Here is a 21,776-nt window from a genome sequence, read left to right on the forward strand (position 1 = left end):
TAGGAAAGAAACCCATGATAGCATGTCATTGCTATTAAATGCCTTAAACTGTAAAAAATATTGCGCTGTGATCCCTAAGTAATTGCTTTGTTGCTTGGACCAAAGGGTGGTTTTAAAAAGTATTGTTGTTTCCTGTGTTTATGGGATAGTCGAGCACCATTATATTGTGAAGGAATGGCCCATCCGAGAAGAATACGTTCCCGGAAATGCATGCCTTTAGTGAAACCTGAAATGGTGCTTCTCCCACCTTTGCACATTAAGTTTGGTCTCATGAAAAATTTTGTAAAAGCTCTGAACAAAAATAGTGAAGGTTTTGAGTACAGGCAACCCCCATATAACATGGTACTTCTACAACACGGTTTCGCTCTAACACATGATTGATAAATTGTGGCAATCCTCGCACAACACAGTACTTGTATAACATGGTTTCGCTCCAACACAGAGAATTTCGGTAAACCTAACATAATGTTATTTTTGTGCGGGTTGGGGGGGGGGAACCCAGCTATTATGTTGGATGTAATTTTTCAACATTTCCACTCTTTTTGAATCCCAGCTGTTGACTCACTATTCAAAAAAAATTATTGAGAAATCCTTGTATTTTATTTTGTTGGGAAATCCCCATGTTACGTTTTGTGCTATTGAACTTGTGGAAAAATCTAAGTTTCCAAGTTTTATTACTATTGGATAGCACACCAGGCCATTCAAAATATTTAAGTCATCCAAACATTAAAGTTGTGTTCCTACCACCACAGTTGTACTAGATTAATACAACTTCTTTCATTCAGCCATTAGATCAAGGCATTATATCCACCTTTAAAACTCATTACTCCAGAAAATTGTTGCAATGGATTTTGGAAAAAAATTGATTCCGAATCTATTGAAGTAACGGAGGCATGGAAACATTTCTCAATTGTGGACTGTATCAGAATCATAGCTTTATCACTGAAAGAAGTAAAACCATCAATGTTAAATGCGTGTGCATGTATGGCCATAGTCAGTTCATTCAGGAAATATGGTTGAACTGGCAGAAAGAATTGGTGTGATAGTAGAACTTGCTACAGTGGTAGGAGGGAAGGTTTTGATGATATGCTTACTGAAGTCCACGTGGATAGCATAGTTGATAGAATCGCCCTCCTCCCCCACCAGGTGGAAAAGACCTGAGTTCGAATCCCGTCCATGATGGGAGGAATTTTTATGGGTATTTTTTTTAGCGCGGCTTAGATAGTCTGGCTCAGGCGAGGGTAGCATGTTTTTTTCTTTCAGAATCTCTGGTTTTTCATCCAGCAAAAAAGAAAATTTACCTCAGGGCACAAGCAATTTATAGACCAGCCTTTCCTAAACTTTTTTAGTCATGGAACACTTTTCATCTCACAACATATTCGCAGAACACTTACGAAACACAAGTTTAGCGGGATCCAAAGAAATATTTTGTATTATTACATACGATGCACTGTGCATCAGGAGCATCTATATTTCCAACACATGTAAAGCCAAAAATCAAATAACTGTCATCATACTTTCATTTTGGTCTTTTATTAGTTGGTTCCCATTTTTTCACTTCGGATTTTTGGAGAACAAAAGGTTGCGGTTGTTCATCCTCACTTTGAAGTGTGACAATACTGTGTTCATTTTCATCAACCACAGTTGCACAGCGAGAAGCTTTGCTTCTTGTTTTAAAGTTCCTTTTTTCAGCCACAAATCTATGGTCACATATTTTAATAATAATATTTTGAAATACTAATAATTATCAAAAAAATTTATACAAGGAAGTGAGTTTAGTTATGATATTGGTTTGCTTCCTCTTGTCCTTCAACTCGTGTACTCCAAGCTAAATCGCATACGAATGGCATACTAGATCACCACATTGCTATTTTTTCGTAGGTGTCATTACCTCTACGCATACTTCTGTATGCAAAAGCCTGCCAAAATAAAGTGTTCCGTGGTCTATTCAATTGATTATTAGTCCATGCCAATATATTAATAAACGAAAAAAAATTATGTTAAATATTATGATGATGCAAAAGTGGTGTACACTACAAATATGTAAAATTTATTTATTTTATTTTTTCAATTATTAATTACGATTTTTCGCAGAACACAGTTTGAGAATAATACAATATACACAGAGTAACATGGCCCTAGTCACCTATGACCCTAAAAAAAATATATATATATATATAATATATATCATTACTGAAGATGTTCAAGAGTTACTGGTAGAAAAGGAGGCTGGTGAAGCGGATTTGGTGGAAATGGTATTGGACGTAAAACCAAACAATTTAGAGGATGATAGAGCAGATGAAAATTCTAAACTTTCTTGAATGAAAGGAGCCCAAAGTTCAAAAGGGAGCTTCAAAAATGCTTAGTTCCATACAGTGAAATTCACAAAGATTTATCAAGCAAAAGCAAACAAACCCAGATTACTGATTTTTTAAAGAGAACAAAAGATACAAGAAATCTATAATGATATATTTTTGTTAGTTTTGTTAACATTTTGTTAATGAAAATATTGCCTTTTTGTTATCTTTTGGAATATAACCCTTCCTTTTTGTACTTTTTCTTAGTCCATATAACACTGTTTCGCACAACACGACATTTTATAGGAAACTAACTACCGTGTTATACAAGGGTTACCTGTACTTAAAAAGCCAGTTTCCAAAAATTAGCGATGCAAAGTTGGAGGAGGATATATTCATAGGCCCACAAATTAGATGGCTTGTAAATGATGAAATCTTTGAAACTAAACTTAATGCCACTGAATTAGCTGCATGGAGATCATTCAGAGCTGTTGTTAGTGGGTTTTTAGGGAATAAAAAAGTAGAGAACTATAAAGAGTTGATAGAAGAATTGTTGCATAACTATCAAAAGTTGAATGTACACTGAAGGTACACTTCCTGCATTCGCACTTGGGCTTCTTTCCAGACAGCTTGTGATCTGTCAGTGACGAGCAGGGGGAATGATTCCACCAAGATATCCACACTATGGAGCAGAGGTATCAAGGACGATGGAATCCAGCAATGATGGGTGACTATTGCTGGCTTCTGATATGGGAGGACCATTCTGCTAATAAGAGGAAAAAATAACTAAGTAGTAAGATTTTCTATTTTTGCCTCCAGTTTTGTGGGTCAATTGCTTACTTAAATCCAAATAGGTGTTTATAAAGTTTAAATATGTTATTTTTTATCCATTTTGAATGTTTACTGGTCATCATTTCTATTTCAAGCAATTCATTTACAAAAAAAGTAGTCAAGTACATTTAGATAAGTAAAAATTCACAATTTTTGAAAAAAAGGAGCACAAAGCCATAACATGAAAATGTGACGTACTATGAACTTTCTACTGTCATTTTCGTTTTCAGCACATGTGATTTAGTCAAAATCAGTTGATTTCATTCATGTTATCGAAAAAAGTTTAAAATTGATGGCTAGTATAATTAAGTACAAATATAATACATCAACATATCAATATCAAAATAAAAAAAAAAATAATTCTGTTTAAATAATTAAAATGAGGCCTCCAGACTTGTATGCAGTACTCAAAACGTGGCCTCACCATTGTCTTAGCGGCGCCTCCGTAGCCAGGTGGGAAGGAGCAGCAGTGCATAGCACACGCTTCTTGATTAGACCGGGGTTCGAGCCCGTCACCACCAAATACGGAGAATGCGGAAAGGTCAGGGAATGACCACCGCATATCCCGGAGCAATATGGCCTTAGTTGCTAATGCTCCTAAAAATCAAATAACAAACAAACAAACAAACCATTGTCTTATACAAAGGGATAATCGCCTCCTTTTCCTACTAGCAAAATTCCTGTATATCATTGTGACCTGCTCTGGCAGCCTGTCTGCATTGCTCAGGAAACTTCATATCTGACTGCACAATTACTCCCAGATATTTTTCATTTTCAACCACCCTAAGTGTAGTACCACACAGTTGGTACATTTCTCTGGGGGTTATTTAAAGTATCTAAATGATGCCAAGAAGCAGACATTTTCTACATCAGAGAGAGAGCACGAGAGCAAGCTATCTGTAAATATTTGAGTTCCTTGATTTTGGTCACTTCTACTAGTAAAAATATTCTTCCCTCATTTGTTTTACTTATTCCCTTTCAGGGCTTCATACACCTCAGTTATATCCTCAAGCTGTCTGATGGCTAAGTTTTGCAGTTTGCACCTTAGGGACACCTCACCAGTCTGAATGCCTTTCTTTAAACTTTCTCTCTAAAATTTCATTGTCATTGTTTAGGTGTGGCATCCAGACATGAATACAATATTGCAAGTGTGGTTTCACCATTCTCTTATATAGAAGAATAATGACATACTTTTCACTTGATGAAAAGTGTGATATATATGATGGATAGGGTATCACATACCTTCCTGGCCGCCTTCCTTTATCCTGTATGTATCATTTGATAACCATCATCAACCATTTTCAATCCACTTCAGGATGAAGGCCTTTTCTGCAACTTTCCAGTTCCTTCTGTTTTGAGCACTGGCCATCCATTTTCTACCCACAGACTCATGAATTTCATCTGTCCATCTCCGTTGTTGTCTTCCAGGTTTCTCTTAGCTCCTCTTGGATGCCATTCTGTTATTTTCTTAGTCCATCTGTCATCATGTCTTCGAGCTATGTGTCCAGCCCAAGACCATTTTATTTCTTTATTTTTGATAAGAATGTCCTTTACTTGAGTTTGCTGCGTAATCCACGTGTTTCTCTTCTTGTCTAACAGTCTGATTCCCAATATAATTTGTTCCATTCTTCACTGTGTAGTTCTCAGCTTCTCTTCCATTCTTTTGGTGAGTGCCCAAGTTTCACTTCCATAAGTCATGGTGGGGAGTATACATTGGTTCATTATTTTATGTTTCAGACAAACTGGGATATTGCTCTTCAGTATGTGACTATATTTCCTGAATGCTGTCCATCCAAAATTTATTCTTCTCTTGACTTCCATCCATTTATCATTATTACAGCTAATGACTTGTCCCAGATAAGTATGACTCCACCTTTTCAATTACTGCTCCTTCAATCATTATATCCCTTTCTGTGGCATACTTGTTCATCATTACTTTTGTTTTAGCCATATTCATCTTTAGTCCAAAATCCTTACTAACTTTGCATAACTGATTAAGATTTTCCTCTAATTCTTTGGGATTGTGGCTTATGACCACAATGCCATCTGCAAATCGTAAATGGTTTAGGTACTCTCCATTCGCATTAACTCCTTTATGCGGCCAGTCTAATCTTCTGAAATCTTCCTCAAGGGAAGCAGTAAACAACTTCGGAGATATTGTGTCTCCTTGTTGAACTCCTTTCTTAATTTTAAATTTATTACCGTCTTTGTCTAGTCTAATAAAGGAGGTAGCATTCTCATATATTTTCTTCAAAATCATAATATATGGGGTATCAATGCCTTGTTTTTCCAGTGCCCGAAACATTGCCTTATGCTGCATGGAGTCAAATGTATTTTCATAATCCACAAATATCAGGAATAATGGTGTTTTATATTCATTTGCCTTCTCCATTAGCTGACATTACGTGAAGGTGATCCATAGTTGAGAATCCTATCCTAAAGCCAGCTTGCTCTTTCGGTTGATTCTTATCAAGTATTCTTTCTAATCTGTTAGTAATGACCCTTGTGAACAACTTGTAGATGTGGGATAACAAGCTAATTGGTCTATAATTTCCAATTTCTGATTTATCTCCTTTCTTATGCAGCAAAACTATGATTGCATTATTCCACTCCTTAGGTGCCACGCCTTTTCTAATGTATTTTGTGAAGAGCCTTGCCAGTTTTTGTGTCATGTCTCTTCCTCCCAATTTTAACAACTCTACAGTAACTTCATCTTTTCCTGGAGCTTTCTGATTCTTCATTTTCTTCAATGCATGTTGAAGAAAATTAAGAATTAGGAGGATATCAGGTATGTTGTATGTGTTACTAATTTGCGATCCATCTTCCCCACTACTGGCATCATTCCCTCGCTCCTCATATAATTCTTTATAGTAGTCTTCTGCTATTTGAATTATGCCTTCTCTGCTATTCATAAGTACACCATCACTATTCTTCAGTTTCAGTATAATTTGTCTTTGTGTATTACTGCTCATGACTGCTGATTTAAATCCTTTGTTTTCCCTTAATGCTTGTTCTACTTTACTTGTGTTAAATTTTCTTATCTCCTCTCCGAGTCTCTTTCTAATGGCTTTTCATAACTCAGTGTACTCAATTTTCTCCCTGTCACTGTTTTTCTTGCTCTTCATTTGTCTTCTTCGGTTCATCATGACAAGTGTTTCTTGACCGATATTTTCTTCTTTGGATTTCCTTTTACCTATAGGTTTCTTGGGCTTTATCACTTTCAGAAAGTTTTAATATTCCTCATTGATATCTTGGTCCTGAACAGTCTGCAGAAGCTTAAACTTGTTCTTAAGTTCCAGTACATACTGCTTTTTCTCCTCTTCTGTTATCTCTAAGACCTTTGTATTATTTACTCAAGTCAGTTTTTTTCCTTTCTTTTCTTACATCTATATCAAGTGTACATCTTACCATTCTGTGATCACTTCAAACATTTACCTTGTTCAGGACAGTAACATCATTCACGATATATCTTCTGTTAGTGAGGATGATGTCGATTTCATTAGTTGTTAATCCATTTGGACTCTTCCAAGTCCACTTTCTGTTCACCCTTTTCTTGAAAAAAAGTGTTCATTACTGACATTCCTTGAGATTCTGCAAATTCCACAAGTCTGTCATCTCTTTCATTTCTTTCATCAATTCCAAAATTTCCTATAGTTTCCCTTTCTGCGCTGTTTTGTTGTTTTGTTCGATGTTGGTGCATAAATCATTTTGGAATTATAACCGTAGCTTATACTTCTTAGAAATCCTGAGGAGTAGTCTTGACACCCTTGGTGATGTACTTTTTAATTCCAAAATGTTGTTTTTTATATCGTTATGAACCAGAAACCCAACTCCACCTTCACTCCTTTCACTGTTTCCATTGGTGTACAGCAGATTTCCACTTGATAAACTTATATGTGATTCATTTCTTCTTCTTGTTTCAGTGCAATTAATAAAGATTAAAAACAAGAAGACTGTAGTACCAATCCCCCTAAGAACTCCACTTGCTGTGCTAGTCCACACCTGAAGCATGCTCGAATATGACTGCCCCATCTATTTTTCAGCCAGTTGCTGATCCAAAGGTCATCCTTATAATCTCAGTTCATTTCAGTTACACAATAGTATCTAATTTGTGACTGTATCAAAAGCTTTATATAATATAAAGTTATTATATTAATAAAAAGTTATTATTATAATTATGTAATATATGAAGCCCATCAGAAAAGTAATGAGATTAATTTTGTAACAAGTGTAGTGGTAATACTAGAAATAAGTGACATGAAACAACATGTAGCGTGGTCATTCCCCTAACTTCACTGTGTGTTTCAGCTCATTAGAGGCAATACATATGATACTAGTGCAGTTATAGTAATTGTGCGTTTATTAAGTATGTTACAATTATGGAACAGCGAAATATTGAACAACGATATGCAATCAAGTTTTGTGTGAAACTGAAAGAAAGTGCAATTGATGTGTATGAAAAACTAAGAACAGCATTTGGAGAGGATGCCATGTCATGATCTCAAGTGTTCCGTTGGCACATGATGTTTTCAGAGAGATGTGAAATGATGGAAGGTGAGACATGTGCCAGACGGCCAGCAACCACTCGAACTGATGACAGTGTTCAAAGAGTGAGAGTGTTAATTCATTGAGATTGAAGGTTAACAATCAGAATGATAGCCAACAAACTGAATTTAAATTGAGATGCTTTCACAAAATTTTAAGTGAAAATTTAGCCATGCAAAAAATGTGTGTGAAAATGGTTCCACAGGTTTTGAGTGATGGACAAAAACAAACCACACGAACATATGTCTTGATATGCTAGAAAGGTTAGAAATTGATCCAGACCTGTTGAAATGAGTTGCTACTGGTGACTAAAATTGGTTTTTCCAGTACGATTCAGAAATCAAACACCAAGGTTGAGGAGTAGTACTTGAAAACATTTCCACATCCGAAGAAATCTTGAATGACCAAATCAAAAGTGAAAACAATGACTTTGTATTTTTTTGATTATCAAGGCTTCATTCATAAAGAGGTTTCTGCCACAGGGACAAACAACAATCCAAAATTACTACAGAGAAATTCTCAAGTGATTATGGAAAAGAATCCTTCACGTGCAACCAGAGATCAGTCAAAATTGGATCCTCCACTACAACAACATATCATCCCATTCAGCCTTCTCGGAGACATTACCGAATTTTTGGTGCAGAAGAGTGTTCTAGTCCTCTCACAACCGCCATATTCACCAAACCTCACCCCATGTGATTACTTTTTGTTTCAAAACTGAAAAAGAAACTAAAAGGAAATCATTGTGAGTTGATGGCAACAATTCAAAAGGCTGTAACTGGCACTGTAAAGGAGCTGACAGATGAAGACTACTAGTCTTGCTTTAACGACTGGAAATGCCATTGGAGATGTTGTGTAGCTGCAGTTATAGTAATTGGCAATAATGGGGGTGACCGTTGTTATTCTGCATAAAATTCAAAATCAAAATTTTTATTGATTTAATTTGATTGCTTTTCTGACAGGCCTTGTATAATTAATATATAGGGTGTATCATAACATGTGGGACCAACTTCAGAGATGGATTTAGGACCTAAAAAGAATTTTAAAAAAAGTTCATGACTGTGTGGAGTAATAAACACAGGTCTGATTTCACCTTGTTTCCTAGTAACAGCCATTTTTGTGTTCCAGTAGTTCTTTCCCCAAACCGAGTTAGCATAGCTGGCTCCATTCAACTGTTTACAAACAATGCTTGATAATCCATAGAAGGGTTTTGTGGTAGTTATGTAAACAAGATCCCATAGCATTCTTTGAGTGATTTCAGTTAGTTCTCCTGACAAGGGCACTATATTTAGAGTTTGTTGTTAACTTTTGAAACTGTGCATTTGTTGTGATAAAGGAGGCTTATTCAAATTGAGAGATGGCAGACATTCATCTAATGTATGCTTCTAAATGCAGGGCAGCTGAGGAAAGACATCTGTATACAGAAACTTCCCTAATCATCATGCACCAAATGAGAAGACTTTTCAGAGAATACATGAATTCCTTCTGGAAACAGTTCATTTAGAAAATGAGTTTCAGATGATGGTATTCATATTAGCATTAAAGCTGTTGATTTGAAAGGTGTATCCTCAGTCACATTTAAGAAATGAAAGTCATGTCCCACGACTCTGCTGTTGCTATCCTTTGGGTGGCAGCACCCAAAGGATAGCAACAAAATGACTGTGTGAAGAAATTTTATGGGACCAACAGCTTTATCCTTATCTCTGAAGCATACAAGAACTTACTGAAGCTGACTTCCCACTACAAGAAGTTTTTTGTACTTGGTTTCTGTAGATCTATGCCTGTGATCAGCATTTCCTATCTGCTATATTGTTCACTGATGATTTATGGATTTACTAGTAATGGCATGGGCAATTTTCAAGACACTCACCGAAATGCTGAAGAAAATCCCTATGCCATTGTTCATTCAAGACACCAGCAACAATTCAGCATGAATGTATGGGCAGGAATAATTGGAGACAATTTAATCAAGCTTATTGTTCTGCCTAGAAGATTAACAGGTGCATCCTACTGCAAATTTTAAGAGAACATTTAAATGAGATGTTGGAAGAAGTTACAATCAGTGTCATTTATTACATGTTGTTTATGCATGATGGTGCTCTGCCCCATTTTAGCTGTGTTGCTGGAAACTTCTTTAATGATCGATTCCCTAATAAATGGATAGATCATGCAGAACCCCATTACCTGGCCTGCATGCTTCCAAGACCTGAATCCACCCAGTTTTTATTTGTGGGGCCTTCTGCAGGCTATTGTTTATTCCATGCCAATTGGGATAACATTAAAATACTCAGTCAACATGTGTAACAAGGTTGCCAGCAAATACAACAGACACCTGGAAGTTTTAACTGGGTGAGGAGACCTATGATGAGGCATTGTTTTCAGGTGCGTTATAGTCATTTTGAGCATTTCCTGTAAACATAAGCAGATAGTTGCTAGAACACAAAAATGGCCATAACTTGGAAGGAAGGTGAAATGATATCTATTTACATGAACCTTTTTTTTTTTTTTTTTTTTTTGGGTTTTTTTTTTTTTTTTTTGTTTTTAGGTCCTGGATCCATCCCTGAAGTGGGTCCCACATGTTATAATACACCCTATATATCTAAAATTTAGATATGTAATTATTAGTTTTATGATCTCATCATAGCAATTAACCAGGTAAGTCAGACATTCCACAAACCCATGCTGTGATGCTTTTAGGTAACTTGGTGCATCCAGGCAACAATATTAACAGAAGTTTTTCCATGTTTGAAGGGAAAGGGTAGCATTTTATTCTTTACATACTTGGGAAGTTTTGGTTATCTGAGAGGAGCTATTCACCTAATTTTCCAAGTATATGTACTGTACATGTTTTCAAGTAATAATCCATAGATTAAAAACATGATAATATAAAGCAACAAACTAAGCCCACATTTTAACTATAAGGTATAGCATGTGAACCCATACTTGGATTGGGTTGAAATGGCATTCTGTGTGATAAGTTTACTTCTTCAGATTCAAAGCATTTCAGTTGTTCAGCTTCCAAAAAAAAAAAAAAAAAAAATTACAAAATGTTATATGGGCTGCTTTATGAGTTCCTGAGTTTGAGTTTTTTTTTTTTTTTTTTTTTTTAAAGCATCAAGTATCAACAAAATTAAAAAAAATGAACATTAATTGCAAAAAATGAATGTTAAACATTCATAGATACCGCATTTCAAACCACGTGTGTAGCTATATAATACACTGTACAGTGTACCCAACTTTATGATATTAATCCGTTCCAGAGACACCATCATATTGTGAAAATATTGTAATGTGCACCCAATAACACATTGTTTTTTGGTAATTCATTCCACAACCTGGGAAGTTGAAATTTTTTCTCTATATAACTCTCTAAAAGGTCTTTTTTTTATAGTGCAAATTGTATTAGTTACCAGTTCAAATCATTAAAATGCACTACACTTTCATTGTTATATGTTCTGTTTTAAGAACCAATTTTGAATGGCTTTGTGGCATTTTTCTAAAGAACATTTCTGGAGATCACGACCATAAAACAAAAACAATTTGTACTTTCTGGTTTATTGGGCTTTTCTGTTACTGCAAGCAATTATAAACGGCTAGTAAACTCCATATTATTGCATTTGCAAAAATACTGATAGCTGGAATTGTGTGGCTTTTTTACGTTATTATGGTGAAATATGTTTCCCCTTTACTGAAATCTTTAATCGCATAAAAAACAAATTTTCAGAATCTTATCTTCATTCTTTTTTTTTAAGCTTCGTAAACTTGTTGCTCCGTGCAAATCATGTTAGTTGCAATTTGTGCGTTCCGTTAAAAAATGCTTATGCATGCTATTAAAATTTATAAAGAAAATAGATTATCTTGGAAACAAATGCCTCTTGAAGCATTTCTGAAGAAGACGACTCCTTGTGCAACAAACCAATGAGTGATCAACAAGCGTACATTTAGTCGATGATGGTGGTGAAGAATAAACATTCTTTAAAATATGTAAGTCGTAAATAATTTCTTTATTATTATAATTTGCTTGATTTTACAGGCTGCGTTTTAATTTCTTTGTATAAATCAGTCATTGTTTAAACATTAACTATTTAATTTCATTGTTGCGAAATTAACTCCTATTTTTAACATTGTTTATGTAATTTAATTCCTGCTTTACGACTTTTTGCTTTACCAGCGCGTGCTAGGAATGAATTAACCTGTAAAATCGAGAACTACCTGTAGTCATTGACAGTTACAACCCACTAGATCCAGTAGTATCTAGAAGATCAAGTCCTTCATTATAAGACATTGCGATTTACCAACACACTCTGTTTGTAGAGTGTTTGTTATACTCATCAGATTCAGTTGGTCTATAACACACTCTTATTCCTATTCCTCTTACTGCCTTGTTTTTGCTATCAGATATTAGCATTTCAGTTTTGTATATTTTCTAGTCTAAGAAAATTTTTGAGCTAAAACCTCATACTATGGAAAGATTTACTAAACAGACAAGTTAGTGCATTGTGCATCGTGTTAGCACGTAGTGAACCACGGAAGTAGGTGAAATGGCATCGTTTTTGTTACATCTCATATTGTGAATGCCTTCATGAATTATCCTGATATTGTACCACCTCGAATAAGCAACGCTTCACCAATGGAGAAGATCAGCACTACTTATTCATGGTGTGGTGGTTCGCCACATACTAACGTGATGCAGTGCACTAACTTGTCCATTTAGTGAATCTTTCTGTAGTTTGAGGCTTTAGCCCAAAAATTTTCTTAGTCTATACTATTGCGCACCATCTGGCATCCCTCATATTGTGAAGTTATACTTCATAACTGGGTTATCACTTATTGCAACATCTGGGTACCTACCTGCCGACTGAAGAGAGGCCAAAAAGCTTGAAACGGTGCTGTCTGGGTGGTGATATCAGCCAAGAATAAATAACATTAATCTTCTCCATTGGTGAAGCGTTACTTATTTGAGGTAGTACAATATCAGGACAACTCATTGTGACTACATTCACAATATGAGATGTAACAAAAACGATGCTATAATAGAGCGTCAAAAATCCGAATGTCAGTAATTGGAACAAGCCAGCATTTATTTTTTATGCTGGTGCCATAAAATAATCACAGTAAGCGCTGGTTATTGTGATCATGTTTGCGATTTGAATTTTGATTCTATTAAACGGCATTTCTAATAATCGAAAATCAGAGGACTATTATTCACAGGCTATAAAAATGGTATAAAGCATAAATTTACACCTTTTTTTTCCCTTTTTAATTAAAAAATTAAATGATATGTGAAAATCAGGTTATCCACAGGTTAAAATCGGAAGAATATTTATCCACAGGTTAGCAAAATAAAAATTAATTTACGCTTACGTACATAGCTTAATATACATACAGTACTAACTAAACATGACGCTTTGTAATCTGTTATTCACTGACTTTTTTTGGGTTTGTAAAAGCAAAAACAGTAAAAAAAATAAAATAAACATCAATCAATAACAAAGAACACGCCAGGCAGAAATTGTAAATTAACACGATAAGCGCCAGTGAGATACGGAGTAAAATGATTCTGAACAGAATTTTATTTTACCGTACTATAGCTTTCTTCGTCTTTTAAAACGAAGCAGAAATTTTTAACAGTTGAATTTAAGATTCAGATTTTAAACAGACTTTCAAAGGGAGAAAGTGGGCATTCATTAGAAAATTTTACAAGGTTGGAAAGTCAATCATACCACGTGGTAAAAACAACAAGGAAAATATTTTAAAGTTTGCATTGAAACTTGATTTAGATGGTGCAAAAAAAAAAACAAAAAAGAAAGAATAACTATGAAAACAGTTAATGACCCATCCCTTGAAGATGCTGTTTATTTGATCGATGTTTATGAGAACCTATATCTGGACCTTTGTTGTGTGAAAAGGCACTGGATTTCAACAAAAAATTAGGCAGGCCCTCAAATTTTAAAGCCAATGTTTTTATTTGTAAACTTGCTAAACGTTTGTTTTAGTCTCCAGAACAGAACAGAATTTTTGATAAGTTCGAAAATCCGAACAAATTGGAAGTCCGAACTACTCTTGGTCCCAATTAGTTCGAATTACCTTATGCATCTTACCGATACTCTACTGTATTTCACCTGCTTCAGTGGTTCACTACATGATGCAATGTACTAACTTGTTTGTTTGGTGAATCTTTCCATACTTTGAGGCTTTAGCCCAAACATTTTTTTAGTCTGTACTATTACACACCATCTGGCATCTCTCATTTTGTGGAGTTATACTTCAATACTGGATTGTCACTTATTGCAACACCATGGTACCTACCTGCATACCAAAGAGAGGCCAAAAAGGCTTCAAAACGATGCCATCTGGTTGTTGGTGGTGGTGGTGATGGTATCTGCCAAGAATAAGTAACATTTAAATTTTTCCATTGGTGAAGTGTTGCTTATTTGAGGTAGTATAATATCAGAGCAACTCGTGAAGGCATTCACAACGTGAGAATTAACATAAATGATGCCTTTTCACCTGCTTCGGGGGGGGGGGGTTCACAGCACCTTCGTAGCCAGGTGGGCAGGAGCAGCAGTGCGTCGCACATGCTTCTTGATTAGACCGGGGTTCGAGCTCATGACCACCAAATACGGAGGATGCGGAAAGGTCAGGGAATGACCACCACATATCCCTGGAGCAATATGGCCTTAGTTGCTAATGCTCCTAAAAACCAAAATAACAAACAAACAACGTCGGGGGTTTGTCGGGGGTCACTACATACTAACATGATGCAATGCACTAACTTGTCCATTTAGTATATTTTCTAGTTTATTTTTAGTATATTATTTTTTTTGTGCCCTGATTTAGATTGGCATAAAGTAGTTAGTGTGTGTTACATTTTTATTTTATTTATTTATTTTTTTTTTGTGTCCACTGTGAAAAACTTATTTGTGAATTTTTCTATGGCTACTGGAAGTAGAAATGAAATGGTCATTTTAGCAACTGTTATTTAATTATAGTAATAATTATTTAATAAAAAAAAGGAAACTGGTTTTTCATTGTGACCATGTTATAATGATATGTTCCATATTGGATTCCAGGTGATCTGCTTACAATACTGGAAGCTGATGATAAAACTCTGACTTTGAACTTAGTTATTTTTTAATCAACATATTCTGTTTACATGGGAGGCTTTAAAATATATTTTTGATTAAGTGTATATTAATATGGAAACCCGGAAGCAGCTGTATCCATGTAGCTGTCAAGAGAGCTGGGACAAGAATGTTTTACCGAGGCTGGGTGTAAATTCATATAATATAGATAGCTGAGGAGAGTTGTAGGTGCACTTCCAAATAACTACTTGAGGTGCACAAATACCACATCTTCGCTCTTGCTGTCTGGAGTATAAAAATAAATAAACCTTTTCATGTTAGAGGAAGAGTGGCATTTTGTTTTCGTTCAGTATATATATAAGGCTTGATATAGCCCAGTCCAGAGTAAGGACCAAATATTTTAAGAGCTGATATGTTATTTTGGTTCAATTTTTTGTGTTTTTCATCAATTTTCTTTTTCTGCAGGAGCTTAGGGAGCTCCTGCAGTAAAAAGAAAGTAGGAAAGGAATGTGGTGTAATCAGACATTTGCAAACAAATAAGAATAAGGACAATGAGAACTGAATAGAAAAAAAATGTCAAAAATAGATGTAGCATTTCATAGCGAAGATGATACTGTCATACAAGCTAGATGTTTATTTACATTGTTTATCATAGAATATAATCTTCCTCTGAGTTGTTCTAATCATACAGGCATGTTATTCAGAAATATGTTTCCCAATAGTGAAATAGCAAAAAAAAAAAAAGGTTTTGTGGAAGAATAAAAAAAAAACAGGCATTGTTAGCGAAACTGGAGAGAGAGAGAGAGAGAGAGAGAAACAGGAGGTAGTGTGGTTCTAACAAAATGTGCTTTTTCCTGTGTTAACACAGCAAAATACAGCTGCTTTTGTACAGCAATTTCTTAAAAAAAAAAAAAAAAAAAACTAAACTTGCTCTTACTGCCATCATTGGAAAGTACTGAGATGCATAACAGACAATTCAAACAGCAGTCCACAGATAGAAAAATCTTAGGTAAGCTGATATTTGAAAGTATACCATACTGGTAAGCAATCTTGTGACTATATTTTAATGTAAAATACATTATATTCTCAGTGAAATTTAATTTAAACTTTAAAGGTTTCATTTTAATGGATTTTTCGGAAAAAGCTCCTGTTCCCCCTAAAAATGCTCCTGCTTACAGTTATTCAAGCTACCAGCTTTTTGAAAGTCAAAGGTTGGCAGGTATGTTTACCAGTAATAATGCAATAAAAGGTGTATTTATTTATGTGGAGGCTCTACAGGATGACACCTTATGCATCTTACCAGAAGGCTAATTAGAATTGTAGAAATATTTTTGTGGTGTTTGCAATGTATACGTCTTTTATTTCCTAGAAAAATAGCTCATCCTGACTTATTAAAGTAGAAGTAGAAAGCATATTATAACACATTATAATTAGAATTATGTATTGAAATTGAAATTTTTTTTTTTTTTTTTTTTGTGTGTGTGTGTGTGTGTGTGTGTAGTCCATGAAGCCTCGAAGTGGAGTGTTTTGTTGTTTAATTACCGAAGCACGAGAAACCACAGCCCTTGAGATGCCTGATCATGAGAATACATTTGTCCTTAAGGTAATTGTTTTTTTTTTTTTTTATTCTACATATTTAAGCATGTATGGCCTTTTTTATTATGTCACATATTTTACTTATGAGATTTAGAAAGAAAAGTACTTGTACAAAATTCAAATGGTCAATAAGATCTGTGTAGATCTTATTGACCACTTGACTTGTGTGGATTTCAGGAGGCTAGTTGGATCTCCTATGTAAAGCTTCAGGTAAAGGAGAACTAACAAATTTCAGCCTACAAATATACTGTGGGTAAATCCAAAAGCTTTCCATGCTGACCTACCATAAATAACATTACTTAGTACAGAAAGCCCATTATTTACTTAAACAATCTTATTGTTATTAATGATCTTTGCTTGCAGTAAAGCAGTGTGTGTGCAATGAAAGTCCACTGTTAATGATAGGTGAGAAAAATCTGAAAAAGTACTTCTCATAAAGAATTTTTGTTATAGCCAAATTGAAGGTAAAAAAATTGCATAAAATGCAGAAAAAAACATGAGATTCAAAAAATCTGTTTTGTACTTGCTAGTACCCTCCAGCCATAATAATAATAATGATCTTTATTTCAATCAGAGAATAAGATAAATTATAGTTGCTGAGGTATCTTGCAAGTGAATTCTACACAATGAATATAATCTATTATTATATTAATGAGTGATTAAAACGAGGAAATGAATTATTAATTAGGTATATTCATTCCAACTAGTTAAAAAAAACTGATTACAAATTAAATAACATGTAATAAAGCTATGTTGTACAAGTCTTCGTTTTTCTGTTGCTGCTTGTACACTGCTTAAAATATATTCCCATGGCTAGTGTCACCACGTGGAAAAGGCCTGGATTTTATTCATATTGCTATCTGAATTCGAAAAATACTTGTGGACAGAAGGAATTCTTATGGGCTTTTTTTTTTTTTTTTTTAACATTTTGAATGAGTTAATCATCTTGCGAGGGTTAAGTATAGCTATTTCTCCTGGGAATTGGTTCCCATTTTGCAAAATAGACAAATGGGCAAAATAGACGAATACAAGCAATTTGCATATAAACCTTGTGGCCTTTGCTTTATTTCTTTTTGCTCTACAGCACATATGTCACTTCACTTTTTAACATACTGTATGTCTTCACCTGATGCATCCAAGGTATATAGTGCATCAGCATGCTATGAAAAATGTGATACTATATGAAAAAATTACCTCTAGAGATTACATTAATTTCAACAGTAACTTGAGAATAATTTAAAGACAGAGATGGTTATCAGTTGGCACTGCTCTTCTTGGGCCAGCTAATAGAGTTCCCTAGGGTTGAATTGTTTTGAATGTTGTTTTGAATGTATTTCTTCTGCCTTTATTTTCAAGGGGAGATGTGACATGACCTTCAACTGCCCTTGTATGGTAGCTGTTTGACACAGCTAAATGCACCTATTGAAAAGCGACCGTCGTATACAACTGTTGTTTGTTTGTTTTTTTTATTCAAATAAAATCTGTTTCAGTTAATTTTTTCGTGTTAACACAGCAAAATACAGCTGCTTATGTATGTAATGGTAAGTAGCTAGCTGTCTTCTAACTTCTACTAATGTTGAAACTCCCCTAAGTACACTGATGTTTTAGACACTAAACTAAACAATGGGGAATAACTACCCATTGAGAAAAAAGTGGTTAATTAGGCAAAATTTAAATTCAGAAATCATACAATCTAAACAATAATACTTAGTCTGATTTTGACATCAAATTCAAAAATTTCAGCCCAAATATGACAAAAAATATACCAGTTGACAAATAGCCTAAACCTTAAAAATAAGCAAAATAGATTCTGCTGCCTTTTAATTGAAACGCCCTTCATATCCTAGATTTTTTGGGATTATTCAAAATTTGAAGGAGAAATTCAGTTGTTTAGCTCCCTGTTCAAGGTTACATTTGCAGTAAATAGAACCATATGAAGCAAAATAAAAATGATAAGCAGAAAACGTTTTTCAGATGCTGATACATTTGCAGTAAATAGAACCATATGAAGCAAAATGAAAATGATAAGCAGAAAACGTTTTTCAGCTGCTGATTCTAAGGACAATCCATCTCAGATCTTTCTTTCATTAAAATATCTGGGACTACCTCTCATGCACTTGCCTCCCAAAAGTATAAGGGCAAAGCAATAAAAGTCTAGATTGTTCTCCACAGAAATTGAATTTTACAACTTAACCACTTATGATTTATGAATTACAAAGAGCCTTCTCTTAATCTAAGCAAAGTACAGTTAGCCATGACATGATCAGCTACAAATATATAAAGCAGTTAGACAGTCAATCTAGAATAGACTTACTCGATCTATATAATAAAAAGCTTTCTTGAAAATCTGTTCTTAGAAAACTGCAATCTCCTCTGTCCAGCATAAATTGAATTTTAGAATAGTCATTCTGTGTTAGACCTACTTAGACAGTCAAAGAACTTTATACAGTTAAGTTAAATATTTTACTTAGCATATCTGAAAATTCGGTTGGCAGTTGGCTGGGTTTCTGGCATTTCTGTTTTGCCAGCTAGCAATCTTTAGACTGAAATAAGTGAATATTATAGCCTTAGACTTGTGATAAAAAGACTGCTGCCTGCCAAAGTAAGTCCACAATTTAACAAATTTATTTTAAGGTCATATAGCTTCTGCTATTAGTATCTTAAATACTTGAACAGTGTTCTCCCCAGAAAAAGGGTAATGCTTCACAATATTATAAAATTTTCTGTTATTATAAATGTGACTTAAGCGAACCAGAGCAAAAATTAATTGTATAATTTAACATTATATGCTCCTGTCGCATTAAACTTGATCACATAGTATGTTTGAATTAATATTGATTGAGATCAGTGAGCAGTACCATATGGTACCGCAAGAATCGCTTAAATTTTAGCTGGGCAGTCAGTTAAATTCACCGGGCAGTGCACCCATTTGATAGGTCCTGGGGTGAACACTGCTTGAAGTTGTAACACTTTGGATTATATCAGCCAGCAGACTTTAGACTGTATTAAGTAAACATTGCAGTCTTAGACTCATAATAAAAAAACATGTACTCACCTTCTAACATTGTGCATCAATCACCTCGATGGCACAATGTTAGAAGAGTTACAATAATGCAACTTTCATTTAAACTGTAGTGCATGGCAAACATACAGATATAAAACCATTTATTTGGCATTCTGAAATAAAAAGGTGCTTTTTAAAAATAATTTCCAAATCTATGGAAAATCATAATCTAAAATTGGCACCAGTTTGATTGCTACTATGGCTGCAGACCTGGTTAAGAATGAGGAATAGTACAAGACGAAGTGCAGGCTAATAAATAACCACAAGAACTGAAACCTTCCAGTTGTAGCAACAAATAGATATAAAGAAGTAATAGTGCAAGCTGCCAGACTGCACTTTCATAAATGCCTCTGATAAAAAATAAAACCAATTTGAAAGAGGCTGGTTACTGGATTTTGTAGTTTCCCAAAAATGGTCAGGCTTTGATTATGGCAGTTATTCTGTTCCTTGATCAATCAGGCAGAGATTTATAGTAATTATTCTGAAGAATGCTACAGTCAGTGTGGGTTTTTTTTTTTTTTTTTTTTTTTTAAACTTATGGTGAATATCGTGCTACTAATCAATTTGCCATCTATCAACATCTGAGATGTTCATGACATGTACTCATCTTTCAGTGGTCTAATAATTGTGATTGACAAGGACAACAGCCCTTACTAATTATTGATAGGGGAAGCTAGTGTTCTGGCTCCTGTTTCTATATAGGCTTCTGACTGTCAGCAATGCAAAAACTTTGGGGTTTCGATATTGCATTAGTGGAGTTGCCATTTCATACAATTAATTGCTTTCTAAATTAAAGAAAAATATTATCCCTGGGCCATGTCATTTGCATTGCATTGGAAATTAAAAACAGTGGAACAAACAAAGTTTGCTTGATTGCCAATTGAACGATCGCTGCAAACTTTCCCTAGATACAGCCATATTTGTTACTTTTTTTTCTTTTTAATTATATACTGTATAGCTTTTTGCTGTTTTGCTAAGTAACATGATTGAAAAATTTGTTGTGTGGGTTATTTTTATTTCCAGGTTAACACAAACAATACAATTTATACATGTCACTCACTCACTCTCTCTCTCTCTCTCTCTCTCTCTCTCTCTCCAACTTTAGAAAGCAAAACTAAAGCTTTACTAATGCTAATGAGTTAGCATTAGCAGTAATAAATGCACATGATGCAAGAAAGCAAGCGAATACAGCATCAACACAACAACAAAAAAAACCCCTTCTCATTTCACCCATTCACTCCCTCTCCAAATGTTTGTCTAGTTCTTTCTTGAATATATTTAAGCTATCAACTTCTACAACATCTGAGTCTCCGGACACTGTAATTTGCAAAACTGAAGCTTTTCTTCATAAGAACAATCCTTTGTTCCATTCACTAATCTTGTTTCCCTTTTCTGTACTCGTTCCAGCAGCTCTACATTCTTCTTAAAATGAGGCCTCCAGACCTGTATACAGTACTCAAGGTATGGCCTGACCATTGCCTTATACAAGGGGATGATCACCTCCTTATCCCTACTAGAAAAATTCCTGTGTATCATTGACAAGACACCATGAGTTACTCTTGAAGACTCTGTACTGCTCAGAAAACTTCATATCTGCCTGCACAATTACCTCCATTTCATTCTCTACTGGGCGCCTCCGTAGCCAGGTGGGAAGGATCAGCAGTGCATAGCACACGCTTCTTGATTAGACTGGGGTTCGAGCCTGTCACCACCAAATACGGAGGATGCAGAAAGGTCAAGGAATGACCACCGCATATCCCGGAGCAATATGGCCTTAGTTGCTAATGCTCCTAAAAAACCGAATAACAAACATTCTCTACCTGTTAGTGTAGTACCACACAGTTGATACATTACTCTGGGGTGACCATATTGTATATGGTCACTGCTGTATATGGGAAGCAGTGACCGTACTGTATATGGTCACTGCTTCCCATATACAGTACTTTACATTTATCAATGTTAAACTTCAGTTGCCACCTCTCAGCCCATCTGCTCAACTTTTTTTGATCCTGTTGCAGCAGCGTACTGTCATTAGTGTCATTAACAACCCTGCCGACCTTCATATCGTCTGCAGATTTGAACATTAACCCTGATATACTTTTGTCAATATCATTGATAAATACAGAAAATAACAATGGGCCCAACACCGAACCCTGGGAGACTCCACTAATAACATTAGTTCACAAAGAGCAGTGTCCATTGATTACCACTCTGTCTTCTCCCACGCAACCATCCCTTTATACATAGCAGCAATTTGCCTCCAATGCCATGCTGCTCCAATTTGTGCAGCAGTCTTCCATGTGCAACAGTATCAAAAGCCTTTCTAAGATCCAAATATATGATATCAAAATTATTCTT

At 35.0% G+C, this 21,776-nt stretch overlaps 1 protein-coding gene across 1 annotated transcript in view; it reads left to right on the forward strand.

The window, feature by feature from the left end:
• LOC150091537 (SH2B adapter protein 2-like) overlaps positions 1-21,776 on the forward strand; it is a 155,181-nt gene that overhangs the window by 16,798 nt on the left and 116,607 nt on the right. Inside the window, exon 2 of the mRNA XM_090384456.1 lies at positions 16,260-16,361. Within this exon, the coding sequence (XP_090240582.1) occupies positions 16,260-16,361 (102 nt within the window). The remainder of the gene's footprint in view (positions 1-16,259; positions 16,362-21,776) is intronic.

This window comes from Mastigoproctus giganteus, chromosome 1 (genome assembly GCF_048544385.1).
Source record: "Mastigoproctus giganteus isolate SK-2022 chromosome 1, ASM4854438v1, whole genome shotgun sequence".
Lineage (NCBI taxonomy): Eukaryota > Metazoa > Arthropoda > Arachnida > Uropygi > Thelyphonidae > Mastigoproctus > Mastigoproctus giganteus.